Raw genomic sequence first — 22,721 nt, forward strand, 5'->3', positions numbered from 1 at the left:
TCAAATTGAAGGCTTTTACGTAGACATCTAGCTACATGTTCTGTTCGTGTTTTCGACAGCTGCCGTCACTACGAGCAACCACGACGCATTCGGCTGAGAGTCGCCAGTTAACACAGATAGCAGACACCTTGTACGTGTTCCGTTTGCGATGCCGACCAATTAATGATGTTTACTATGCGGTCATTAGGTTGCCATAGATAGAGCAACTAACGTTATATTTTACAATAACGCCACAGTTAGTTGATTGAGTTAATTTATTCTGTGGGACCATCGCGGCCCCCAGACAGTGTCTCAGCCCACTAACGTTAGCTACGTTACATAGAAAGTAAAGGTAAAAGTAGAAAATTGTACACTTCTTAGGACAGCTTGCATTCAAACGTGTATATTCTAAGGAGCTGCTACCACAGTAATGGCGACTTGGTTACTTTTGGTATTTCGCCGGATTCGTCTATAAGCTTGTGAACTATTTTTAAAGGTTATGTGTTCATTAGGAACAAATAATAGACATGACGCTGTGTGCTACAGACAGTATAATGTTACGTATTGTAGGTTTACGTTTTTTCACGGGATTTGTTGGCGATATGAAAAACAGAGTAACTCCTTATCCTTTAAAGAGTTGTTTGATTTTTGAGGATTTTCTCCAACGACAGTCAGGCTCTGTCTCTGCTTACAGTTTGAATGTGTGGTTGAATAGTGAGCTCAGCTTGCTTTTCTCATTTCACGGGTATCAGCCGCTCAAATGCAGGAAAGCACACTTTATCCAGGGTTTAATGCTAAAACATTTGTTTTCACCATTTACAGTATGTTGTGTGTGTGTGTGTGGGCTACAGTATGTAGGCTGGGCACCTATATGTGCATGACGCAATAAGCTACTATTTATACTACTGTTTTCACAAATACAGAAAAAATCCTGTTGTTGAAACTATTACTTTATACTATAAAACTAATATTGAAGAGAATATGACACTATCTTGGAATCAGCGAAGCATTGAGAGACTCGGCAATTACCTGAGCTGAGAAGAGTGGTTAAATGTACACTTTCAGCTGGATTTCTGTTGCTTCTAGCTATTTTTGAATGACTCATCCTTCTCCTATAATCTTGGGCTGTGTCCAAAATCACTGCCTTATGAACTCTTTCACTATTCCCTTTGTAATGGTGGGATTGTTTGCCGAAATGTTACATGCCAAAGACACTCCACTGTGGGTTAGGGATTAGAAACTCTCAATCTCAGGACCCATCAGCTATCGGTCTGATGACGGATAAGCGTCTTGCGGCAAGGGGCTATATTTTTTGGGGTTCTGATGTAGCCAGCGGATATCCGGGCCAAGACTTTCTTTTCCGTGCGCTGCTCATTGTTTACAATCCCATTAGCAACTTGAGACGCGAGACTGAAGTTGAGAGATGACAAATTGTTTCGCAAGTAGCCAGTTTACAAGCTAATTTGAAACCAATAAAGAGCTAAATCATCGTCAGACGATAGCCGGTGGGTTCCGAGATTGCATTTCGGTCAATACGTTCCGACTCGTTGCTCTCCACACTGACTGTTGACCAGCATTCAAACAAAGCCTGCTCAAACATGATTGGTCAATACTACTTGGGACCAAAATCTCGTGCCGTTGCCTACAGATTCTACATGTGAACGCAGAATCTCTTTGTAGAGATTAAGAAACTGGAATGATTTTGGACACAGCCATAGTAAGTACAAAAAAAGCAGATTGGAAGTTCGATATAGTCTAATTTCTCATGTACTTGTACTTTAGTCAAGTCAGACAGCCATCCTTGGAAAACTTTAGCATTTGAACCCATAGACATCCATGAGTTAAACTAAACTATAGGCTAACCTTGCTTTCAACACACATTCAAACTGCTAGCAGACAAGTCAAATTCCCTCAAACCCAAACTAACTAAAGACATATTGTGTTTATTGGTTACCATTTTCAACAGAAGCTCGCTGGCTGAAGGCTGCACATTGAATTCAAACCTTTTGAATCAACACTTTGTCAACTGCACTCAATTTCATGAAAATACAGCTCCATGAAAATCTCATCTTTCATTCCAGATATGTGTCACTTACCAAGCTATAAACCTCTGAAGGGATCTGACAGAAATTTGATGGGATGTTGCCTCCATATAAATTTGGGGATTTTGAATGATCTTATCCCTTTTTTGTGCGTCTCGTGTTCTTTTAAAGACCTGACCTCCCATTTCAGTTATTAAACCTTTAATATGAAATCCAATGAGATCCGTTGGTCTATTAGGACCTGCCAGATACAGTTAGGAAAGTGCTCCATGAGTTATTATTGGCTCAAGCCTCCACTGTGCTGCAGTTACTGGCCATTGCGTTGTTGATGACCGGTTAATTCAGTTTCCCGGTCGTGATAAGCACTGCACACTACGCCCGCTGCTGTGGAGCTTTTGATCTCCCTGCTGATTGTTGCAGATTGGCAATCGCCTCAAAGAGATAAGGCCTTGGAAATTTAAAGTGGTTCGCATGAAGTAGAGAGGGGACTTCGTCTTTTAAAAGCTTATTAGTCCTAAAGATTATCCAAGGTCTTTCAATTTGACGGTCATTAGATGGATGTGATTGAATAATAGATGAGATCCTCTTCTGTCCCTCTCTGCTTCCTAATCCTCGGTCCACTTTTGTACATCCGAGCATCAAGCTGTTTACCAAGCCTAACCAGTGTCACGAGGGGTGAAGGCTTGTTCCGTCACGACTGCTTTTTGTTGTTCCGTAAAAGTCTTTTTCTCCTCTCCCCGCGCTCTCACTCTCACTTAAATGATGCAGTCCGTTCTCAACATGTGGGAGTGAAGGACTGTCTTCCCTCCTCAAGAAAACAGCCAAAGGTCTGTCTCATTTATCTGTCTCTTTCTATCTGCCTGTCTCTTTCCCCCTTTTACGCTCTCAATCTCTCCCTTGCTTTAAGAGCTTTATTACTTGAGCTTGCATTGGACTGATAATCTTCTCTTTCTTTATCTCTGTGTGACTCTTTCCCCTAATTTTCTGGGGGAAAGTCTTCGAATTAACCACAAGAATCCATTTCACCTTGTCAAGAATCTGATAAAGCACCCTGCTCACTCTAATCTCACTTTAACGTCACTCTGTGCCCCCATCCTCATCTATTTTCTTCTTATATTTCAGTTAGAAAACAGAATGTATTGCAAAGAAAACCATTTGTTTTTTTTCTATTTCCAAGTTCCTTGCAATCACAAATCACAGAGCCTACAGTCCGCTGGAAATTGCGTTTCCTTGGATCCAGGCCCACTCCATCCTTCATCCTATATTTAATTCCCCTCATCCCTTCCTTCCCGCTTCTCGTCCTCTTTTTTTCCTCTTCGCTTTCAAACGAAGTCCTTTGACATGGCTTCCACAAAGTTGGGAGCAGACATGAGGATTGAGATGGTGCATATGATGTTGAAAACGCTGAACGCCACCAGACACAGGCGGTCGATCACAGCCCCCGCAAACTTCCACTGGTCGGCCACGCTCTCGTTCTCGTCCTGCTCCCGGAAACGGTCTGCCATGTAACGCACCTCCTCCAAGATGGCATGTAGCTGGGGGTCTCCTATCCCCGCGGTCGAGCACCCTCCAAGCCCCCCGGGTCCACCTCCAAAGCCCCCACCACTGGAGACAGTGCTGGGGCAGCCTACAGTATCCATACTGGGGGTAGGAGGTGGCGGGGAGCTGCAGAACTGAGATGGGAGGTGAGGTGGCGGGCTTCCTGCTACCCGCGAAGGCCCCATGGAGATGTTATTCCTCTGCAGAGGCTCTGAGAGGATTGAAGGGTCCTCCATGCTCTGGTAGCCCATGTAAAGAAGGTTCCCGTTGTTGTTGGCGCTGGACTGGACGTGGAGGTGAGGATGCCCCGCATGGAGGGGCCCTGTTTGGAGAGGAGCCAGGTTCTGTGGGTGCAGCGGATGGAAGGTGGGGTCCGTAGGATTTGGGAGGCTCCCGCTCTGGGACCCCGAGGAGCATCGGCGTAAGTGGGGGGCACACGGGGGTCGCTCCGGGTCGTCATTCTCTCCTGGCCGCTTCATACGCAAGAACCACGCTACCCACTGCAGCAAGACGAGCTGCACCTGTAGAGAGAAAAAAGAGAGAACACTGAGATATGTAAAGATGAGAGTGAAGGACAGGACGTAGCTGAGCAAAAGAGCATAAAAGCACACAAGGAAGCAAAGACAGCTGTAAAGCACTAAGAGCCAGTACGCATTGAAAACCACCTACACATCTTCACCTTCACATAACACCGGTTAAGCTGGGCAAATAGCCTCATTTGTCGCGGATTGATGTTGGTGCTGTTTCCAACCTTGCATCTTGTTTCAAAATGCAGCTGCTCTTGTATAAGTAGTATGAGATCCTCGCCAGGGACGCCCAGTGAAAGTGCCTGAGGCATAGAAGGTTTTTAGCTTTAACTATATTTCAGCAGAGAGAGGATACTTCCAAAGACGGCATTATGTTTAAACTGTGGAATTATTGAGATTGACTGTCGGATTACAGTGTAATGAGCCTTAATAATGTCTCGGTAAACTGCAGCATTAGTATAAAGGAAAGATAAGCTGCACGCAGGTTGGTACAAATTGAAAGCTTTTCCTATTCTACTCTTGTATTCGTCTCTTTTCCTCTTCCACAACATGAAAACAAACCCGTTGGAAAGAGACTACGCATCCCCTGAAAGGGCATGTTGGCCCAACAGCATACAGATTGGTATTTGGCATCTAATGAGAAGCTAATGTCCAGATGACTGCTCAATTAGTCTCCACCGGGTGTGTTTACTGGCTAGGTAACAGTCCCTGTTGCTGCTGCTGTTGATGTTGTTTTTGTCCAGGCTGCAATTATGAACTGTGCTGGTTCAATGCTCTCATCTGAACCACATCAATTAGCTTGTTAATTGGCCGTCGGACTGTCTGAACGGGCCATTCATCAACAGAACGTCCTTCAACGTGTCGATATATGCGGCTTCTGCAGCCTCATGCATTCAAGCTTTTATTACATATATCGATAAACCTGTCAATTTTCAAAATGCCGTCCTATATTTCATTCGTTGATAAATATAACAGAAAATGTTCCAATTTGACAAGACAAGCCATTCTCTCAACCAACTGCTTATCGTTTTTATTCGTCATTTCATTATTTCAGGACCCTTTTTCCCCCTCATTTCACATTTTTGATATATTCACATTTGAGCAAACTTTTCAAAATAGGCTTCATGCATTTTTTAGCGTTAAACAGAAGGCAAGAAAAAATAAGAAGAAGGAGTGAGTCAAATCCGCCTACATATCCGCGGAGCTTTGAAACGCACTCCCCGTTGAAGTCTGCGGCGAGGCATTTGATGAACACGCTCGGGCAGACTGACACTGCCGGATGAGTCACAGCCGAGGAAGTCGGGAGAATGAAAAGGAAACTGGCAGAGGGGGAGCACAGGTAGCGCTGACGTATGGATGAAATGCTACTGGAAAAATGGCAGAGCATGATACGAATGATGATGTGAAATTGAGATTAATAGTAGGAATGGATCATATCTGAAATAGCAACCAACCATTAACAGGAGTTAGCTGGAAAGCATGATACTGGTAATGCACTCGAGGTTATGATGAAGAGTTTGAGCTCGGACTCACCCATTTTGGCATGTTTCCTCCATTTGGATCGTGATGATGATACTGCAGAACCACCACTGTGGCGATGACTGACATCCCAACGATGATCATTATACTGGCAAAGTACTGACCTGGGTGGAGTAGAGTATGGAACAGTGTTATCTTTCATTTTACACACACTGTAATTTCCTACTGGCACATTGACAGCCACAGTAGCCATAGCAAGTTATCAGGAAAATATACTTTCACTGAAATGAACGCAACCTGGTACCAACGCTACTCGCCTGCTAGTAACCACATTGTGTTTGTAAAATCAAGGAACAGATTAAGACTACATCAGGGTAGTTATTTTTAATTAGGAGATTTATGCTAAAAGCAGCACTATGGTGATTATGTATCTACATTTCTTTTGTAAAGTTTTTAATGACCAGGATTTATTGTCTTTAGGCAAAGATAGCCTCACATCTGTCTCATCTTAGCTTACTGAATATAATATACAGCAGTCTGCAATCAATTTAGCCAATTAAATTTTAAGGCGAGCAGATGGATAAAATTATATTCTGTTGTTTTGTTTTTTTGGGCATTTTGTAGCTCTACCACTCTGTCGTAATATGTTGTAATTATGTTTTTCATATTTGTTTTGTGTAGTTTTTACCCATCCAAAGATGAGTCTTAGGACAGATGGTGTGATATCATGGACAGATTGTAAAGACCTCTGTGACAGATTTTTTTTTAGACATGCTAGCAGGTTATGTTAGTAAGTTCAGACTGAAATATCTCAACTATTGGATTTGATCGCCATGAAATTTTGTACAGTCGTGATCCCCAGAAGATGAATCCTAAGGTTAGTTAGAGTCTCGATCTATCCAGTATTTTGATTTATTAATTAATACAAAACTTTCCCATTAACTCCTTCAGGTTTTTGTTTTGTGCTAATTAATATTTTATCATGGTAACACACAACCACCAGAGCTCAACCAGAAGCTGGTTCCTATTGTACACTACTGGGAATTACTACTGAGAATTACTACACTCCAGAGTCACCAGATATTGATTGTAACTGTCAGATGGATATTGCAGTATCTCTAACGAGTAAAACATCAGTCATTAAAGGTAGCGTTCGTAAAGATTTTAGTTTACAAACATTGTTTTTGTTATATTAGTTGAAATTCTTCTTTTTTTTCGGGTTTTTTTAACACTTGAATAGCCTTCATTTAAATCGTTATGTCCTAAAAGTTGTAAAATGAACTAATAGCTGAATCCAGAGGTATTTTCCTCGGCATAATGAACGTGCATCAGACCCACAGGACTGCACCGCCTTGCACGCTATGACATATCTGGCTCTGCCGGCTTCCTGCTAGCTGTATGCAGCTTAAATAATGGATATATTGGCTGTAATTCATCACTTTTATGATCTTATAATACACCCATGGGCTCTATGCTGTGAGCCTGTACCGTGGTGGATGTATTAACATCTCTGTTCCCAAACAACCGGATATAGGCCAGTAGCTAGTAGTGCTGCTAGTAGCATGACATAAATAGAATTTAATGTAGTTGTAGGCTATTTACTAACACACAGGGCACAACCTCTTCTACATCCATGGTCTGTGGTCTATTGGACATTGATTCTGGAGGTCCTTGACATGAAAAAGATTGAGGTTGCTCTCAAAATCTGTGTGCTGAATTTGTCTAACTTACATTTATGCTCCTCGACCGCGACCGGGCAAAAACGTTTAATAAATAAATAAGTAAGTAAATAGTAATAATAGTATGCATATTTATGATAATTGTATTGTTCAACACAGGCCATTTTGGTAGAGACATTAAAAATATGACATAGAATAGAAATTGTTTTGCTTTTGTACGGCACTTTGCAGGCGGATGTTTTACCGGCATCCGGTAGTCGCTTTCAGTCCAAAATGGCAGAAGCGTAGCGCTGCTGCTGGGCGCTGACGTTGCAATGGAACAAACAACTGGCTTTCACTTCTTGGCAATATACATTCTTTGCCGTGCACTCATTGTGTGTCACCAGAAGCTTCCGCAAGCTGCTAGATTGTCAGCTGTGAGTACTAACAATAGCCATGTTCGCCGTTCATGCTCATTATATGTTTATGTCCGTAATGATAATAGTGGGGAGTGACTTCGGAGGGAGGCCTGAAGCGACGGACTGTCAGCGTTGCCGACTAGGCAACTTTCTCTATAGATTTAGGGACTTTTGGAGCTAGTGCTGCTATAGCTACTTTCATTGGAAAAGAGTTGGCAACACTGGACTGGGGTTTTCAGTTGGATCATTTTTAAATATCTAGTGTACTCTTGCTAGTTTCTCAAGATCACCGACCCTGCCTTTAAATGCTGTTGTAACAATGGGTTTTAATTGGATGTCATAACTCCAGTTAAAGAACTTGCTCATTAAAAGACCATGTGAACCATGTACACACAAACACGGTCTCTCACTTACCTATAAGAGGGACGGAGTCAGATGTGGCCGGCATGATCTCTGCGACCAGCAACATGAAGACAGTTAGAGACAGCAAGACGGTGATACCTGTGGACAAACAGACAGATAGACACATAGATAGATAGGTAGATAGATAGATAGGTAGATATGAGAACTTCATGCTGGAACTACATTTTGTCAAGCAATCAATATCCCGGTTGAGTCTCCTCCCCTGAGTAGCGCAACTACATTAGCGTGTGTGTTTGGTAATTTTGATAAATGGTCACACTTGGGATGAGTTCACGTTCGATTTATGTAAATGACCAGCTAATGCTCGTACAGTGAATTATTCCTTGACATTCTGTACCTCTACAGCAAAAAGCACTTCCACTGCCATTTCTTTTTATTTATGTTGTGCAAACACACACCTCACGCTCCTGCACTGAACCTCATCTACATCTTCATTTATCCACCTCCACACTATCTGTCTCACTTCTCCAACAGACAAAATTTAAGGAGTGCTTTGTTGGCATAACTGTCCCCACACAGAGGCATTACTTAAACTCCTTGGCCGCGCGATAAAATATGAACGCCCTTTAAGGATATTAAGAAAATTAAAATTGCTTCTTTTATGCTGCCTTCTTTCTCAGAAATGACCCTTATTCTTTTTAAAAGCTTGCTCCTCTCACCCCAACGGCCCAGCCATTTGGTCCCCGTGTGTCCTCCATCAAGCAGAGTGACAGAGTATTTTCCTGGAAGGCAGTGTGTAAGCTCTCTCCCCCTAATCAATTCACTAGCCTTAATTACATCAATAGGTTAATTGGCCGTGTGTGTATGGCTTGGCATTATTTTCCGTAGAGAAATGCTGCGTAATGCATACAGTATTGAGGTTAAGGATATGCTGTGACAATGCTGCCACGAATTCCCTCTGAGTTCCCCCGCACTCAGACAGAAAACAACAAGCATTTATCAGTTTTATTATTATTACTGTTATTATTTTGGTGTATTTGGTGAGTGATTGGACTGGTACAAATACAATGCAATAATCTAATGTCAGAAATAAGGCTGAAATTAATGATTATTTTTATTTTATTCATCTGCTGACTATTTTCTGGATTCATTAATTAACCGTTTTGTGTATAAAATGTCAGAAAATGGTGAGAAATGCAAAGTTGACATATTAAAATATCATTTTTTTTGTCGAACTAACAGTCTGAAACACAAATATATCTCATCTACAATACAAATTTGAGAAGATGGAACCAGAGAATTTAGCTTTTCTTATTTTTTGAAATGGCTGACACAAATATTCGATTATCAAAACAATTGGCAATTATTTTTCTGTCGAACGATGAATGGACCCATCCTTTCAGCGCAAGGTCAGATAGTCTGTTTTGTCTTGTGTCTGATGAGGTGAACATCATCCATCATAAGCTCTAAACAGGTTGAAACGGATATTAAACTGTATTTGCAGCTGCTGTTTTATGGCGCCACAGCTTCCTCTCTCTCTCTCTCTCCTCCAGCCTATTATAGGGAGATTTGGTTGTCTCCCACATTTCCCTCCTCATCATTCCTCCCTCTCTCTTTTGTGCTGTCCTGTCTCATCCTTTTCAAATTCTTCTCCTGTCTGCATTCCCTTTTCTCTCTCCCACACCCGTCTGTCTCTGTTCCTCCTCCTCGCATTTCTCATCTTTCTATTTCATCCTGTAATCCCTCTCCTCTCTCAGCTCCACCCTCTCTCCCTATGCCTCTTTCATCCCGCCCCATAGTCTTCATCGCCACTACTTCAGTTTTTTTGCCTTTTATTCTAGGATGGCTTGCATATTGTGAAAGCTTAGTTTTAGGCAGTTGTTCTGTATATACTTGTGCGTTTGCAACTTGGAGCATGAGAGCACTCACATTGGAGATTCATGGACACCTCATGGATGTTGGGGGAAAGGAGTGTGGTTGCCTTTTCAATGCAGATTTTGCAGTTCGCCCGGTTGGTTTCAGTTTCATATGACTCATTAAATCACCATAGATATGAAGCATACAAAGCAACATTATCTTCATCTTTTGTGAAAAAAACTTTTTACAGAATACCATATTTACTCTTAGTGGACAAAGAAATATATGTGTGTGTGAAACTTTATATGAGGAAACCGGGAACAACCTCAGACACCACCATGGTGACGAAACACTGTGCAACAGGTTTTGATTTTGAAGCTCACACTGGTCTGCACCTCGCCGTGTGTGCAGGTTCTCCAAGTTAAAAACAGACATGTAAAACTAACAAGCCCACTTCTCCCACTTCTTGTGTTTGTTTTAGGGCTGTCAATCGATTCAAATATTTAATCACAATTAATGGCATGATTGTCCATAGTTAATTGCGATTAATCATAAATGAATCGCACATTTTTATCTGTTCAAAATGTACCTGAAAGGGAGATTTGTCAAGTATTTAATACTCTTATCAACATGGGAGTGGGCAAATATGCTGCTTTATGCAAATCTATGAATATATTTATTTTAGGAAATCAATTAACACAAAACAATGACAAATATTTTCCAGAAACCCTCACAGGTACTGCATTTAGCATAAGAAAATATGCTCAAATCGTAACATGGTAAACTCAAGGCCAACAGGCAACAACAGCTGTCAGTGTGCTGACTTGACTATGACTTGCCCCAAACTGCATGTGATTATCATAAAGTGGGCATGTCTGTAAAGGGGAGACTCGTGGGTACCCATAGAATCCATTTACATTCACATATCTTGAGGTCAGAGGTCAAGGGACCCCTTTGAAAATGGCTATGCCAGTTGTTCCTCACTAAAATTTTGCGTAAGTTTGGAGCGTTATTTAAACTCTTTCGCGACAAACTAGTATGACATGGTTGGTACCAATAGATTCCTTAGGTTTTCTAGTTTCATATGAAACAAGTATCCAGCTTTAAAACTGAGCCAACTACAACCTAAAAATCACAAGTTAATAATGTGTTAATGAAATTAGTGGCATTTAAACAAATTTCCATTAACGTGTTATTATTGCATTAACTTTGACAGCCCTAGTTTTTTTTTTTGCCCCATTGCAACTGCCTTTTGTCCATCTATTTCCTCCACAATTGCCGTTTTTGATCCACTCACCCAGTGAGATCTTCTCCCCAGAGTCAGCCGGCAGCACAAAGATGAGCAGGGTCATCGAAGACAGCAACACACAGGGAATGAGCAGGTTCAGGGCGTAGTAGAGCGTCCGCCGCCGTATTGTCACAACAAACGTCACATCCGGGTACGGCTCCTTGCAACAATCATAAAAGGCCTCGCTTCTGGTGCCGGGGACTCCTGGAAGAACGGGAACAGAGAGAATTCGACTGTATTGCTCTGCGACGGGATGTTTTATATCAGGAGGATACAACACAAAGGTTTCACCTCACCAGTACTCACCAACTAAGTCCCACTCTCCATTGGGCATGTAACCTGAGATGTCAGCATCGTTCATCTGGAGGTCCAGCAGCCAGCCGTCATACGTCCAAGAGCCGAACTTCAGCTCGCACTTCTGGATGTCAAAAGGGAACCAGCGAACGTCCACGTTGCATGTGCTCATAAAGATTCCTGAGAAACAGACCAAAGAAGACAAAAGAACAGGAGGCAAAGGGTTAAAGCTCTGCAATCAATTGACTAAATGACAGCATTGACCCCTGCAGTTTCAGTGCAGAGGTGACAAGGGAAAGATTACCCGGAGGACCCTGTCCTGAATATCAAGTTGCTTGTCAGAAAGAATCATTCATTTCAGCTCCAAGGACTGAGTTCTGAGCTCCACCACCTTGCATTTTTATAGAGAAATGCATAGAAATAGTTTGGAAAATGCATCACAACCAAGAGTGCGCACCGCAATAGGACTTTTATTAACATTGTGCAAGTCTACAGAGAGTTTACTATTCTGAAATTGAGTTTGGAGGCTGGAGAAGTGAAAGCAAAGACTAACAACCCGCCATCAAAGAAATGTCTATAAAGACAAACTCGGCAGCGGCGTTGTCACCCGCAGGTTTCAGATATTCTGCTCTGTTAACAACAAATGCTGTTTCTGTGCTCTGCCTGCACACACAGCTGTTAGCGAAGACTCGGCCATAGAGGGAAACATCAACAGTGACACTGAAAAATGAGATTGTGCAGCCGTGCCCTAATCAGATCTCCACTTTTATTATGCATAATAATTGCGCTCACATGCATATGCGTAGGTGTCCACCCCCAAATGAAGAATCACAATGATCCTCGCAGTGGTTGCTGGCAAACTTCAGCCCTTAAAGAGGACCTATTATGCTTTTTTGCAGGTGCATACTTGTATTTTGGGTATCTCCTAGAACATGTTTACATGCTTTAATGTTCAAAAAACGCTTTACTTTTCTCATACCAGCTGTGCTGCAGCACCTCTTTTCACCCTCTGTCTGAACCAAACTCTTCAGACTCCGCTCCAGCTCCACTCTAACTACCTTTGTTATAACTAGCCGTTATGCAAATGTTTTACTTGGTGACATCACCACGTTACGGAAGAAAAGGCGGGACTTCAATCAAGGCTTTTCATGTAGTTTTAGGAGCAGTGTTTCTGTGGGGGAGAGTAGCTCCCTTTGGCATGGACTTTAGGCTTTTTAACTTTGCAAACTTTTTACATGCACAAAGAAAACGATATACCACACTAAAGGAAAGAGAAAAGGCACAAAAGCATAATAGGCTGGGCTGTCGCGGTGAAGGAATTTCTCCTGTGGTGATAATGATTGGCTTAACAGTGCGATATGCATTATTATTGCCTCTATTTCTTTTTTTTAATTACTTCATTCATCCTGATTTTAGTGCTATTAAATAAGCTTTATGTTGGGCTATTATTAGGTATATTGATGCTTTTTAAATGACAAAGATAATAGGGCCCCTTTAAATGAATTACTGAAATAAAGGAATCAAGCCTTGTTGAGACCTTCAGACACACGCAGAACCAAAACGCCAAAGAAGCCTTACAGCCCTCTATCATTATGAGGCTGCCGGATATGCAAATCAGCCTTCAGAGTGGAGGTTAGCAGGTTAAAGGCTCAAAGCAGATGTTGATAAAAAAAAATGACACCAAATTAAGTAGCTATAAATTTCCTCTTAATGTACTCCCTACTCTCTCAAATCCAGCTACTGACACCAAGTTCGTGCCTTAGCTTCATGGGAATGATGTCTTTAATTACTCCCGTTATGAACTTCTGAGGCACTAAACCCTGAATTACACTGATCTGGTTAAAGTAGTTCCGTCTGCCTTTGCAGTCCACTGATCCTTCATGCATAGTGTAATTTGTAAACCCTGCCTCTCATCTCAGATATCCAGTAACCTTGAAGCAACGCTCACAAAAAAAAGACACCTAGGGTTTTTCTGCAGCTTTGAATAATCTCTCTCTCTCTGTCTCTCTCTCTTTCTCTTGCTCTCTCGCTCTCTCGCAGCACGGCTCCCAAAATAAAACTCCATCATTCTGAAAATCGCAATCCCAAGAAGGCATTACAAGACCCGGAGACAAAATTTCCACCGTTTGCAAATGTCACCCAATCAAGATATGAGCCGAAACCTGTTACGCCTTATCTCCTGTTATACCATTAAACCCACGTTTACCTCCACAGCTATGAGAGGTTTTTCTGCAAATGATGCTGTGCAGCAGACACCTGAGATCCTCCGCCTTTGAATTATTTACCGTGTGTCAAGCTCCAGCTTCCTTCCCTGCCACCCACAGACCTGTTGCCTTGTATTTACTGATAATGAGCATAAAAAGACCTCAGGAATTGCATCCAGGCGTCTTTTTCCTTTTTCTCTTCATGTCTCCCTGCTGTCTTTCTCACCGTGTTTTGTAAAACCTCTCCTCCTTATTCTACCAAAGCACAGCACTATCTTTTTTATTCTTTCCCTAATTGGCTGTGATCCAAGTCACAGCATTAAGGGAGCTGTAGTTACATTCAGCAGCAGCCTATTAATAAACATGGCCATTGAATAGAATTGATAGGGTGGCTTTCTGATCTCACAACCCTCAACTTTTACTTCTGAAGGCCTTTTCAGCTCAGCCCCCTCTAACACCTCGGATTCAATCTCAGCCCGCTGTAATCTGGTGTATAAAGGAAGGACTGAGAAAATACAAAGTAAAGACCCGTGGAAACCCAGGGGAGCCGTTATGTTACTACTACTATATTATTTTCACACTTGCACAGGTCTTGCGTTTTGGGTTAAGACTGGAAACGGAGGAAGCGAGCGCCTCTTCCTATTTATAGGTGTTACTCCCAGCGCTGGGAATCTGTATCCAGCGAGTAACACGGCATGCTGTTTTATACTGATCAAATATTAATGTCAAATGTATAAACAGGGGGAGACGTGCAGATATCGCAGGATGAGATGCTGCGGCTGCATCGCAATGAGATGAGGAAGAAAGGAAGAAAGGGATGAGACTCACCTGGAGGCAGATACTCGGCGTAGCCGCTGGAGTTCACCAGAACATTGGTCTTAAAGGTGGAGTCAAAGTCGTCATCTGCACTGAGGAAGGACAGGGGAGGAAGTGACACTACTTGTTGGAATATAATGTGTACGTATGAGGCGCGTGATGAGGTGTTTATGCGTGTTTTACCTGTTGTAGAGGAGGATGTCTGGTGTCCACACCTGGTCTGTGGTGAAGCGGAGGTTTTTCACTCCGGGATGTTCGCTCTGGTTCCACTGGAGATAGTGGTCGAACCAGCTCTTAAACACACACACACAGATACAGTCTGCATCCCAGTACAGGCAAGCTACTTTATCTCCAATCCTGTCAGTTTAGATGTAATAGAATTAATATAAATCATATAGTTCAATCTAAATATTACTTTCCCTATATATATTCCCTATAATGTACATGTTAAAGACCATGTTAACTAGTTCAGATAAAAATCACCTCAACCCACAATAGCAACAGATTCATTATCACGTCTCTCAGGGGTCCTTACCATCCGTAGCCACATGTTAGAGGTGAGCACCTGGTTCTTCTCATCCTGCAACACATTTAAAACACTTTTAGCACATTTCTTTTCTTATAAATCATTTTCTCTTTAAATCACGAGGCGAAGAATGACATATTATTTTGCATCCTTATTAAAAATTAAAGGTCCAGTGTGCAGGATTTCGGGGGTTCTATTTGCAGAAATGAAATATAATATTCATAACTATGTTTTCTTTAGTGTATAATCAACCGTAGTTCTCCGACACGCTTGAAAAGCGAGGGGTGAACATAGGGGTATTCAGTCGGTTGCAATCTGCAACCACACTGCTACATGCCACTAAATCCTACACACTGATCCTTTTAAAGGAAAGTTACCGTTCTATCTCCAAATCCACAAATACTGAAAAAAGCCTCCTGTTATCACTTGTTATTTTTAATATCCCAGTTTCTTGCATAGACTGCCAAATTGGCACCAAATGATGATTTTAATTCTCTTCCTTCAGGCTAATTTCCATATGGATTAACTAAACAAAGCTAGAGGCTGCAAATGCCTAATGTTGAAAAAAACTTCATCACGCAGATTAAAAACATATTTTTAAAAATTAGACAGCCAACTGGTTGTTGAAACCAACTCCGCCTGCAGACACCTACCACGTCCATGATCTGTATCATACTGAGGGAGAAGACAACGGTGAGCGGGTGGGAGTCGTTGCCCACCGGCCGCTCCATCCGGTTGTAGTCCTTCAGGAGGTTCTTTAACAGGTTCCTCTGGTGAGGACCCTGCAACGACACTGGAGAGGCCGAAAAATATGAGATAATTTCCATAATAAAACCTTTGCATGTTAAAGTTTAGGTCACCTATAAAGCCCTTAATGACAGGTGGGAGGCACGAGGCGGCTGTGGCTCAGAAGGTAGAGCATGCAGGTCGTCTACCAATCGGAAGGTCCCTGGCTGCACATGTCCTTGAATAAGACACTTGACCTCAAATTGCATAGCGAAGGCATAGCCATTGGTGTGTGAATGAGTATTTAGATTAGATCCTGATGGGCAACGGTGGCACTTTGCATGGGAGCCTCTGCCATCAGTGTGTGAATGGTTGAATGCTGACATGTAGTGTAAACCACTTCGAGTGATCAGAAGACTAGAAAAATGCTGTATAAATGCAAGTCCATTTAAGTGAAGTGAATAAAAATCACAAGGAAAACCTCCAAGAGAAATATCTCTAGGGAATCACATGAGGCTTTTGGGTGGGCGTTCAGTCAGGCATCGAAAAAAAAAAACATGTTGCTGATCAAATCCGAAGATTTAGCCCTCAGCAGCTGAACTTCCATATCTATAAATAGCTGAAGAACAAGACTAAAAAGGAAAGTGATTGAGGAAATAGAGGAAAAACTGGATTTAATGATGAAATTTGCAGAAACCATTAGTCACACTTATCTCGACTTCTATGGTTTTGCAAATGAAGAGAGGTTTAAATTTTTAACATTCATTTAAAAACAAAATACAGAAGGAAATCTACAAACGGGAGAAAGATTCAGAGAGAGCGTGCAGAACAGTCAGTAAACAAAAATTAATCTAATTAGAAATGGTGGGGAGCCTTATCAGGGCATAATTGGCACTAATGAACGTTTAATTAGGTTAGTTTGAAATGCTCAGGACGCAATACACACAAAATGTTAAATAGAGATATTTGTGGACTAATTGAACGGAGGGATTTTCAGCAGACTGTGCTTTGAACCGCAAATGGTGCAGACCAATTAAAAATGTAAAGGATGTTGTGTTGCTATAGTTTCTTCTATGTTTGCCATCTGTGGGTCCATCATAACACAGCTAAGCTTTATTATCCAAATGCTTACATTTTATTTAACAACCTAGTTGTTGTTAGGTTTCTAAATCTACCATTTACACCATGCTGAAGTACAAAGAATCATTATAAAAATGATGTTCAAAACATCTAGGATTTCTCCAGGCGGTGCGATATTGGAGCGATTTAAAAAAAAAATGGGGTCTCGTATTCGAAGATTTCACTCAGTCTGGTGTTATATAACCTCAATGAAGTGCTAGAAAAGCAGATGCAGAACAACATACTGTATGTGAGACATTGTGGAGCAGTGTGGAAGATCTCTTTTGTTTCTGACTTTGAAGCTTATTTATGGAGAAAGTCAGGGTTCAAGGGTTCAACAGTTGCAGTGCAGAAATGGTCATGCATTGAAAGATGGTTTCATTCCAAGCAAAGTTACTGAAAATCCCTGCATGTGTCCTTAAATCTGTCTTTAAAAATTCAGTGTGTTGAAACTTTTGCTTTATGTGTCCTGTAGTCTTTTCTTTGCTGGACTTTTTCTGATCTAAACCGACCTCTTGAAAAACACAAACAAACAGAAAAAGCATTTCAGTGCCGCTGCTTTCTGCCTGTAGGGAAAGTTCACCCGTCTCCTCTCTCAGCCCTGTCATCAGCTGTCAGCCTTTCTATTCACTTCTGCTGCTCAGAGCCCCGTCGCCTCGGCTGCAGTAACGCGTCCACAACACACAACAGGGGAGGCGAGATGGAAGAGCCGATCTATACGTGCACTTCAATTGATCTGTGACCAGATCCCCGTCCCCCCGTCCCCCAGTACATGCACACAGATTTGGACAGAAAGAAGCTTGTGGAATGAGGGGAAGAAAAGCGATGAAATGTCATGACTGCTCAGATTCTCCTACACACTGTTTCTGTCATCCGCCTCGCTGCACAGAATCAATCTGCCTGTTTTAAACATCTCCTGAAGCATCCATAGGTCAACTCAGCATGTATATCCAGAAAAATGAGAACATGAGTTAAGAAAAAATCCCAGAGATGCAAACAGGTGAGCCAGATTCTCACTTTTCTTCTCCTGGAGTCTTTTTTTTTTTACTTCATAGATCAACAAAACCGACTCCAATTCCTGAATTCCCCATAAAATCACACTTTGAGATTAAAGTGCCACTGCTGCATTTCTGATCCCCGAAAAAAAGAAGAATGAAAGACAGAGAGAGAGAGGCAGAGAGAGGCGTTCAGGCTCACCGTGGATCAAAGCAGAGAGGAGCAGAGCCACCGAGTGCCACATCCTGGTGGTGAGGAGCAGGAGAAAAGAGGAGGCAGAAGAGGAGAAGCTCCGGATGTTGAAGGAGGAGGAGGAGGAGGAGGAGGAAGGGAGGGAGGAGAGGGAGGACAGACTCAGGAAGCTGCTGGAAATCCCTCGGTCTGCATCCAGTCGGCATCAGAGGGAAGGAGTGTGAGGGTGTGCTGGAAGAGATGGGGAGCTGGGAGGAGGAGGAGGAGGAGGATGAGGAGATGATGGTTGCTGTGGGCTCTCTCTCTCTCTCTCTCTCTCTCTCTCTCTCTCTGTGTGTCTCCTCGTCTCTCTGGGTGGTGGGACTAAAATGGAGAGCACAAGAGAGGAAAAATGTCAGTGATGGGGGTGAGAGGGGTTGAAGATGGAGCAGGAGGTGGAGGAGGGAGGGTTTTAATTGGTCTGCCGCCATGAGTTGACCTTTTTCGTGACAATAGAAACAGATGATGCACACTATTTTAAACACTAATGGGGAATTGATTGGAAAAAGTGGGATAAAAAAAGGGAATCCATGCAGGAAAAAAAGTAGAAAAGTAGCTCATGGAGAAAAGAAGGGAATGCAAATTAAATGTTTTACATATGCTTTTGCCTCTCAAGCTCAAAAACAGGCACCTTATAGAAAAAATATTGGGGGGGAAAAAATCACCTGCATTTAATGTATCCCTCCTTTTATTCTATGAATTGTAAAAGATGAATCACTGTTTAAAACCCTCACTCATTTCATACACATCCCCTGTATTTCATTCCCTTTCCTGTATCTCCCACTGGCTTGTTAACATGTGTAGCACGACATGTTTCAAATATATATATATGGCAGCTGGTTACACATATGATAACACACCAGAGTGGTTACGGTCACGCACCGCTAGACTGGAACTGTGTGAGTCTGCGAGTGTGTGTGTGTGTGTGTGTGAGAGCTGCCCCTCAGTGGGGGGTGAGCTTTGAATCATAGTGGGCGATGGACTCCAGTTTAATTGCGAAAGTGCTGGGCTCTGCAGGAGGGCATCGGGAATGTGCATAGTTAAACTCTACTTCTCATTTGTCCTCACGAAATGCTGATGCAAGGGCAGAGGCAGCGAGAAAACCGAAAGACTGGGAGAGTGAGGAAGGGAGGGGGGGGGGGCAGCAAGAGAGGAGGAAGAAAGAGTTGGACTGTATAATAGATTACCCTATTACTTCTACTGCCCTTCGGAATTACCCCTCTCCTAGGCAGCCTGTCACACATCCAGAGCGCTCCTCCGAGCTACAGATTCATGCTCGGCTGCACACACAGGATGGAGAGTGGCCCTCGGAGGCAAAAAGAAGGATGGCTAAGTCACCCTTTAAAGCAGAGAAAACTGCATCAGGCGTGGAGCGAGGACATACAACGTGCATCAGCAATGTATCATCAGAGGAGGAGCATCCTGTTGCTGCTGCTGCATCCTTGCTGCTTAAACGTGTGCAAAAATTGACTTTGAGTTCATCTCGTGAAAGAGAGAAAGAGAAAAAAAAAAAAAGCTCCTTGTGCTGTTATGCGCCAGTGAGACACAGTGCCAAAAACAAAATTCATTAGGCATCATAAAAAAAAAATACAGATTGGAGGCACCGAGGCGTGGGTGACATCTGGTGGTTTGTTTTTCCAACTGCATGCTGGCTGGAGCTCAGCAAAACGCTGGCAGGAGGAGTGAGGTGATGGTGTTAATTAATGAGGAAGAAACCGGGCTAAATGAAACGAGAAGATGATGAGAGCCAGTGCTGTGAAGAGAGTAATTAGGAAACAATACAGGCAGATGAAAAAAAAACACTGAGCAATGTGTGGATTAAAGCCATATCAATGATGATGACAGGTGGAGGAAGAGAAGGAGGATTGTGAATCATGTGGACAATAAGATGTTGCATTTTCATTTTTGATTGTGATTTTACATTAATTGCACAGCAGCGGTGATGGCCTTCGCTCTGGCGTGACCACAGCCTATCCTCTCTCTGTGCTAAATGCTGAAGGCCGTCCCTGACAATGCAGCCATCAGCCATCAGGGCTGCTGTGCTGTGTGTTTTTAATTACTCTGCTGATTGGATTAGGCCCTCTCCTACGCTGACACGTCCCCTCCACTTAATAGGGTGTTATCGACAAAAACGAGCACATACATCCACTCGCCTGTGACGTCTGATTTGTCAGAGTGGCCTTTTTTTTGTCTTGAATGGGAGTGGAGTAGATGAAGTTCTCTTCTAATAGACAGCTATATCCTGCCCCAGCGAGCCCCGGAGCAGGTGGGCAGAAGTCGACCGTTATCCAATAAACTTTTATGGTGTGAAATCTTAAAAGGGCACCTTATCGATTTAGCCTCATACTTCTGTAACATTGTCAATGAGGCAGAACCAGATATATCGCCCTTTTTATTCCACAGTCTCCTCTTAATGTTAAAACCTTCCGTTACCCATAATGCATCTCCACCATGACAGTTCGGTCAGAGATTTGGGTGTGCAATGCCGGCCTCGAGCCGCTAGCTCTACTGACTGTGAAGCTACAGCCCCGAGACTGTTAGCTTAGCTTAGCATAAAGACTGGAAACGAGGGGAAACAGCTAGCCTGGCTCTGTTCAGAGGACAACAAAATCTGCCTTCCAGCGCTCTTTTAAAGCTCTTTCATTAATGTGTCTTGTTTGTTTAATCTGAAGTGCAAATATGACAAGTTGTGGATTTATGGTGGATTATGTGCCAGACAATTTCTTGGCCGGGTGCAGTGACTTCCCAGATTCTCCGCTGGTTGCTTGGCAACCTCACGGTAACAGTTTCCTGGATGTGGCTTCGATTGAGAAATTAGACTTGAAGCCGTTTCTGTAAAGTCTACTGAATTATATTTGCTCTCCATTAACAAGAGTTATTTATATATTTTATATATTGTTCTTGGATGGATGTGTTAAATTCAAACACAGATGGACTTGAAAATAAGTTTTGTTTGTTTGTGAATGCTGGTCTGAAAGATTAGTCTGCATAATAAGGTTGAAAGAATACAGAAGTTGTTTACATATAGTGAGAAATGGATCTTCAACCTTTTTACACATTTACAGTATGGGCTAAGATGAGAAGATGCTTGTTAGAGAATATTGTGAAAGGTTGAGTATAATGTTATTTTCTTTATTTATGGTCATACATATTTTTCTTGTAATTTTTGTATTAACTGAGGGTAAATAGAGTTCTGCAGGAGTGAGTCCTAAAACCTGGAAATGAGTTAGCATTTTAACACTTCCGGTTCCCTCATCTGGAAGTCAATGGGTTTTGAGTTAGATGCCTGAAATAAGGTCTGTGGTTAACACGAGCTGAAGAGATTTTATGGTTTTGTTCTATGTCATAAAGTACGTCAGTAAATATCTCGTGAATTTTGATAAGACATACAAAACGTTATTTTGTAGTTATTACACCGTGGTGTAGTTTGTTGTAGCCTAACGTTAGCTTTCTACTTCTGATGATGCTTCAGAAGTCTTAAAAGTTTTAATTTGTGGAAATTATCTTGCTGAACAAAACGTTTAAGTATCATAAACGTTTGTTTGCCACAGTTTATTTTTTGCAATAATCCAAAACCCAATAGAAAAATCCCGTTGGCTTTTTGTCGAGGGAACCCATGCCAATGCTAACTTCCTGCTTGGCCTACAAAAATACGTCATCCCTGCACCACTCTATGCAAGGCAAGGCAAGGCAAGGCAGCTTTATTTGTATAGCAGACATATGAGAGTCATTTTCTTATCTAACTCTTGGCAAATAAGGACAATTCCCAAAATGTGAAACTATTCCTTTAACCCTAATCGTGACTTTTGATCTTTAAAGCACAAACATTTCTGACTGCTGTTTGCATCCTGATGGGACTTCTTTATCTTTTGACCAATTTGTCCCAACAGGTCAGGAGTGACGCAATTAATATCCTGACCGGTAGATGAAACTGACCCGCACCCTCAAGATTCAGGGCATGACGCAGATTTGCCATTTACCAGCCACCGCAATTAGTGGAGTCAAAATATCCCCGTTTAATTTCACTTTCTTAGCAGCAAAAGGATGATTGATGCAATAGAGGAGACTAATTGAAAACGTGCTGGCTACCGGCCACGGAGCCGAGAGAGGAATTGACATACTTAGCCACCAGCTACAGCGGCCAGGATTTACAAGCACTTGGCTGGAGGCTTGAATTAATTTGAAGCCTTGCAGATGTGCATATATCCTTTCAGCATCTTGCTATTAAAAGGACAACTTAATTTAAGAACATTCATAGTCTTTATCACCGCAGCAGAGGGAGTCTTGCTTGCTAGCAGACCAAATAGACATATATTAGGATCTAGTTCTGTGCAAGGATGTGAGATATGGTCTGTATTTACTAGATACCATCCGCAAGGGTTTGAAGTGTTCACAGTCTGACTGACTGACTGAAGCACAGACAGTTGGGAGCTTCCTGCCTGCAGAATATCAAAACAAAAAAACCCAGACAGCAGCATCTGGCTAAGTCTCAGAGTAGAACATAGTAGTTTTAGCATAATTAATCTATTTTACATCTGGTGGGACGTCAGACTGTCTGATCAGACTACCCCCATGTCTTCGCTTTCCCACCTGTGCACATGTCATACAGCCCACCACCGACCTCCTTCACCCTCCATCTATCTTTAAATACATGTTAT

At 42.3% G+C, this 22,721-nt stretch overlaps 2 protein-coding genes across 2 annotated transcripts in view; one reads left to right on the forward strand and one right to left on the reverse strand.

Annotated features, from left to right (window-relative positions):
* snx27a (sorting nexin 27a) overlaps nucleotides 1–13,600 on the forward strand; it is a 38,371-nt gene extending 24,771 nt beyond the window's left edge. The window contains exon 13 of the mRNA XM_074613090.1: nucleotides 13,486–13,600. Within this exon, the coding sequence (XP_074469191.1) occupies nucleotides 13,486–13,502 (17 nt within the window). The 3' untranslated portion in view covers nucleotides 13,503–13,600. The remainder of the gene's footprint in view (nucleotides 1–13,485) is intronic.
* Nucleotides 1,755–21,422, reverse strand: chrna11 (cholinergic receptor, nicotinic, alpha 11). Its single transcript, XM_074613091.1, has 10 exons — nucleotides 18,034–21,422; nucleotides 15,645–15,784; nucleotides 15,001–15,045; nucleotides 14,649–14,758; nucleotides 14,478–14,557; nucleotides 11,458–11,625; nucleotides 11,161–11,355; nucleotides 8,058–8,144; nucleotides 5,621–5,730; nucleotides 1,755–4,081 (listed from the first exon to the last, which is right to left on the reverse strand). The coding sequence occupies exons 1-10, from the start codon at nucleotides 18,074–18,076 to the stop codon at nucleotides 3,344–3,346; spliced, it is 1,716 nt and encodes a 571-aa protein (XP_074469192.1). The 5' UTR covers nucleotides 18,077–21,422; the 3' UTR covers nucleotides 1,755–3,343.
* Nucleotides 21,423–22,721: the final 1,299 nt, after the last annotated feature.

The sequence above is a fragment of the Sebastes fasciatus genome, chromosome 17 (assembly GCF_043250625.1).
Source record: "Sebastes fasciatus isolate fSebFas1 chromosome 17, fSebFas1.pri, whole genome shotgun sequence".
Lineage (NCBI taxonomy): Eukaryota > Metazoa > Chordata > Actinopteri > Perciformes > Sebastidae > Sebastes > Sebastes fasciatus.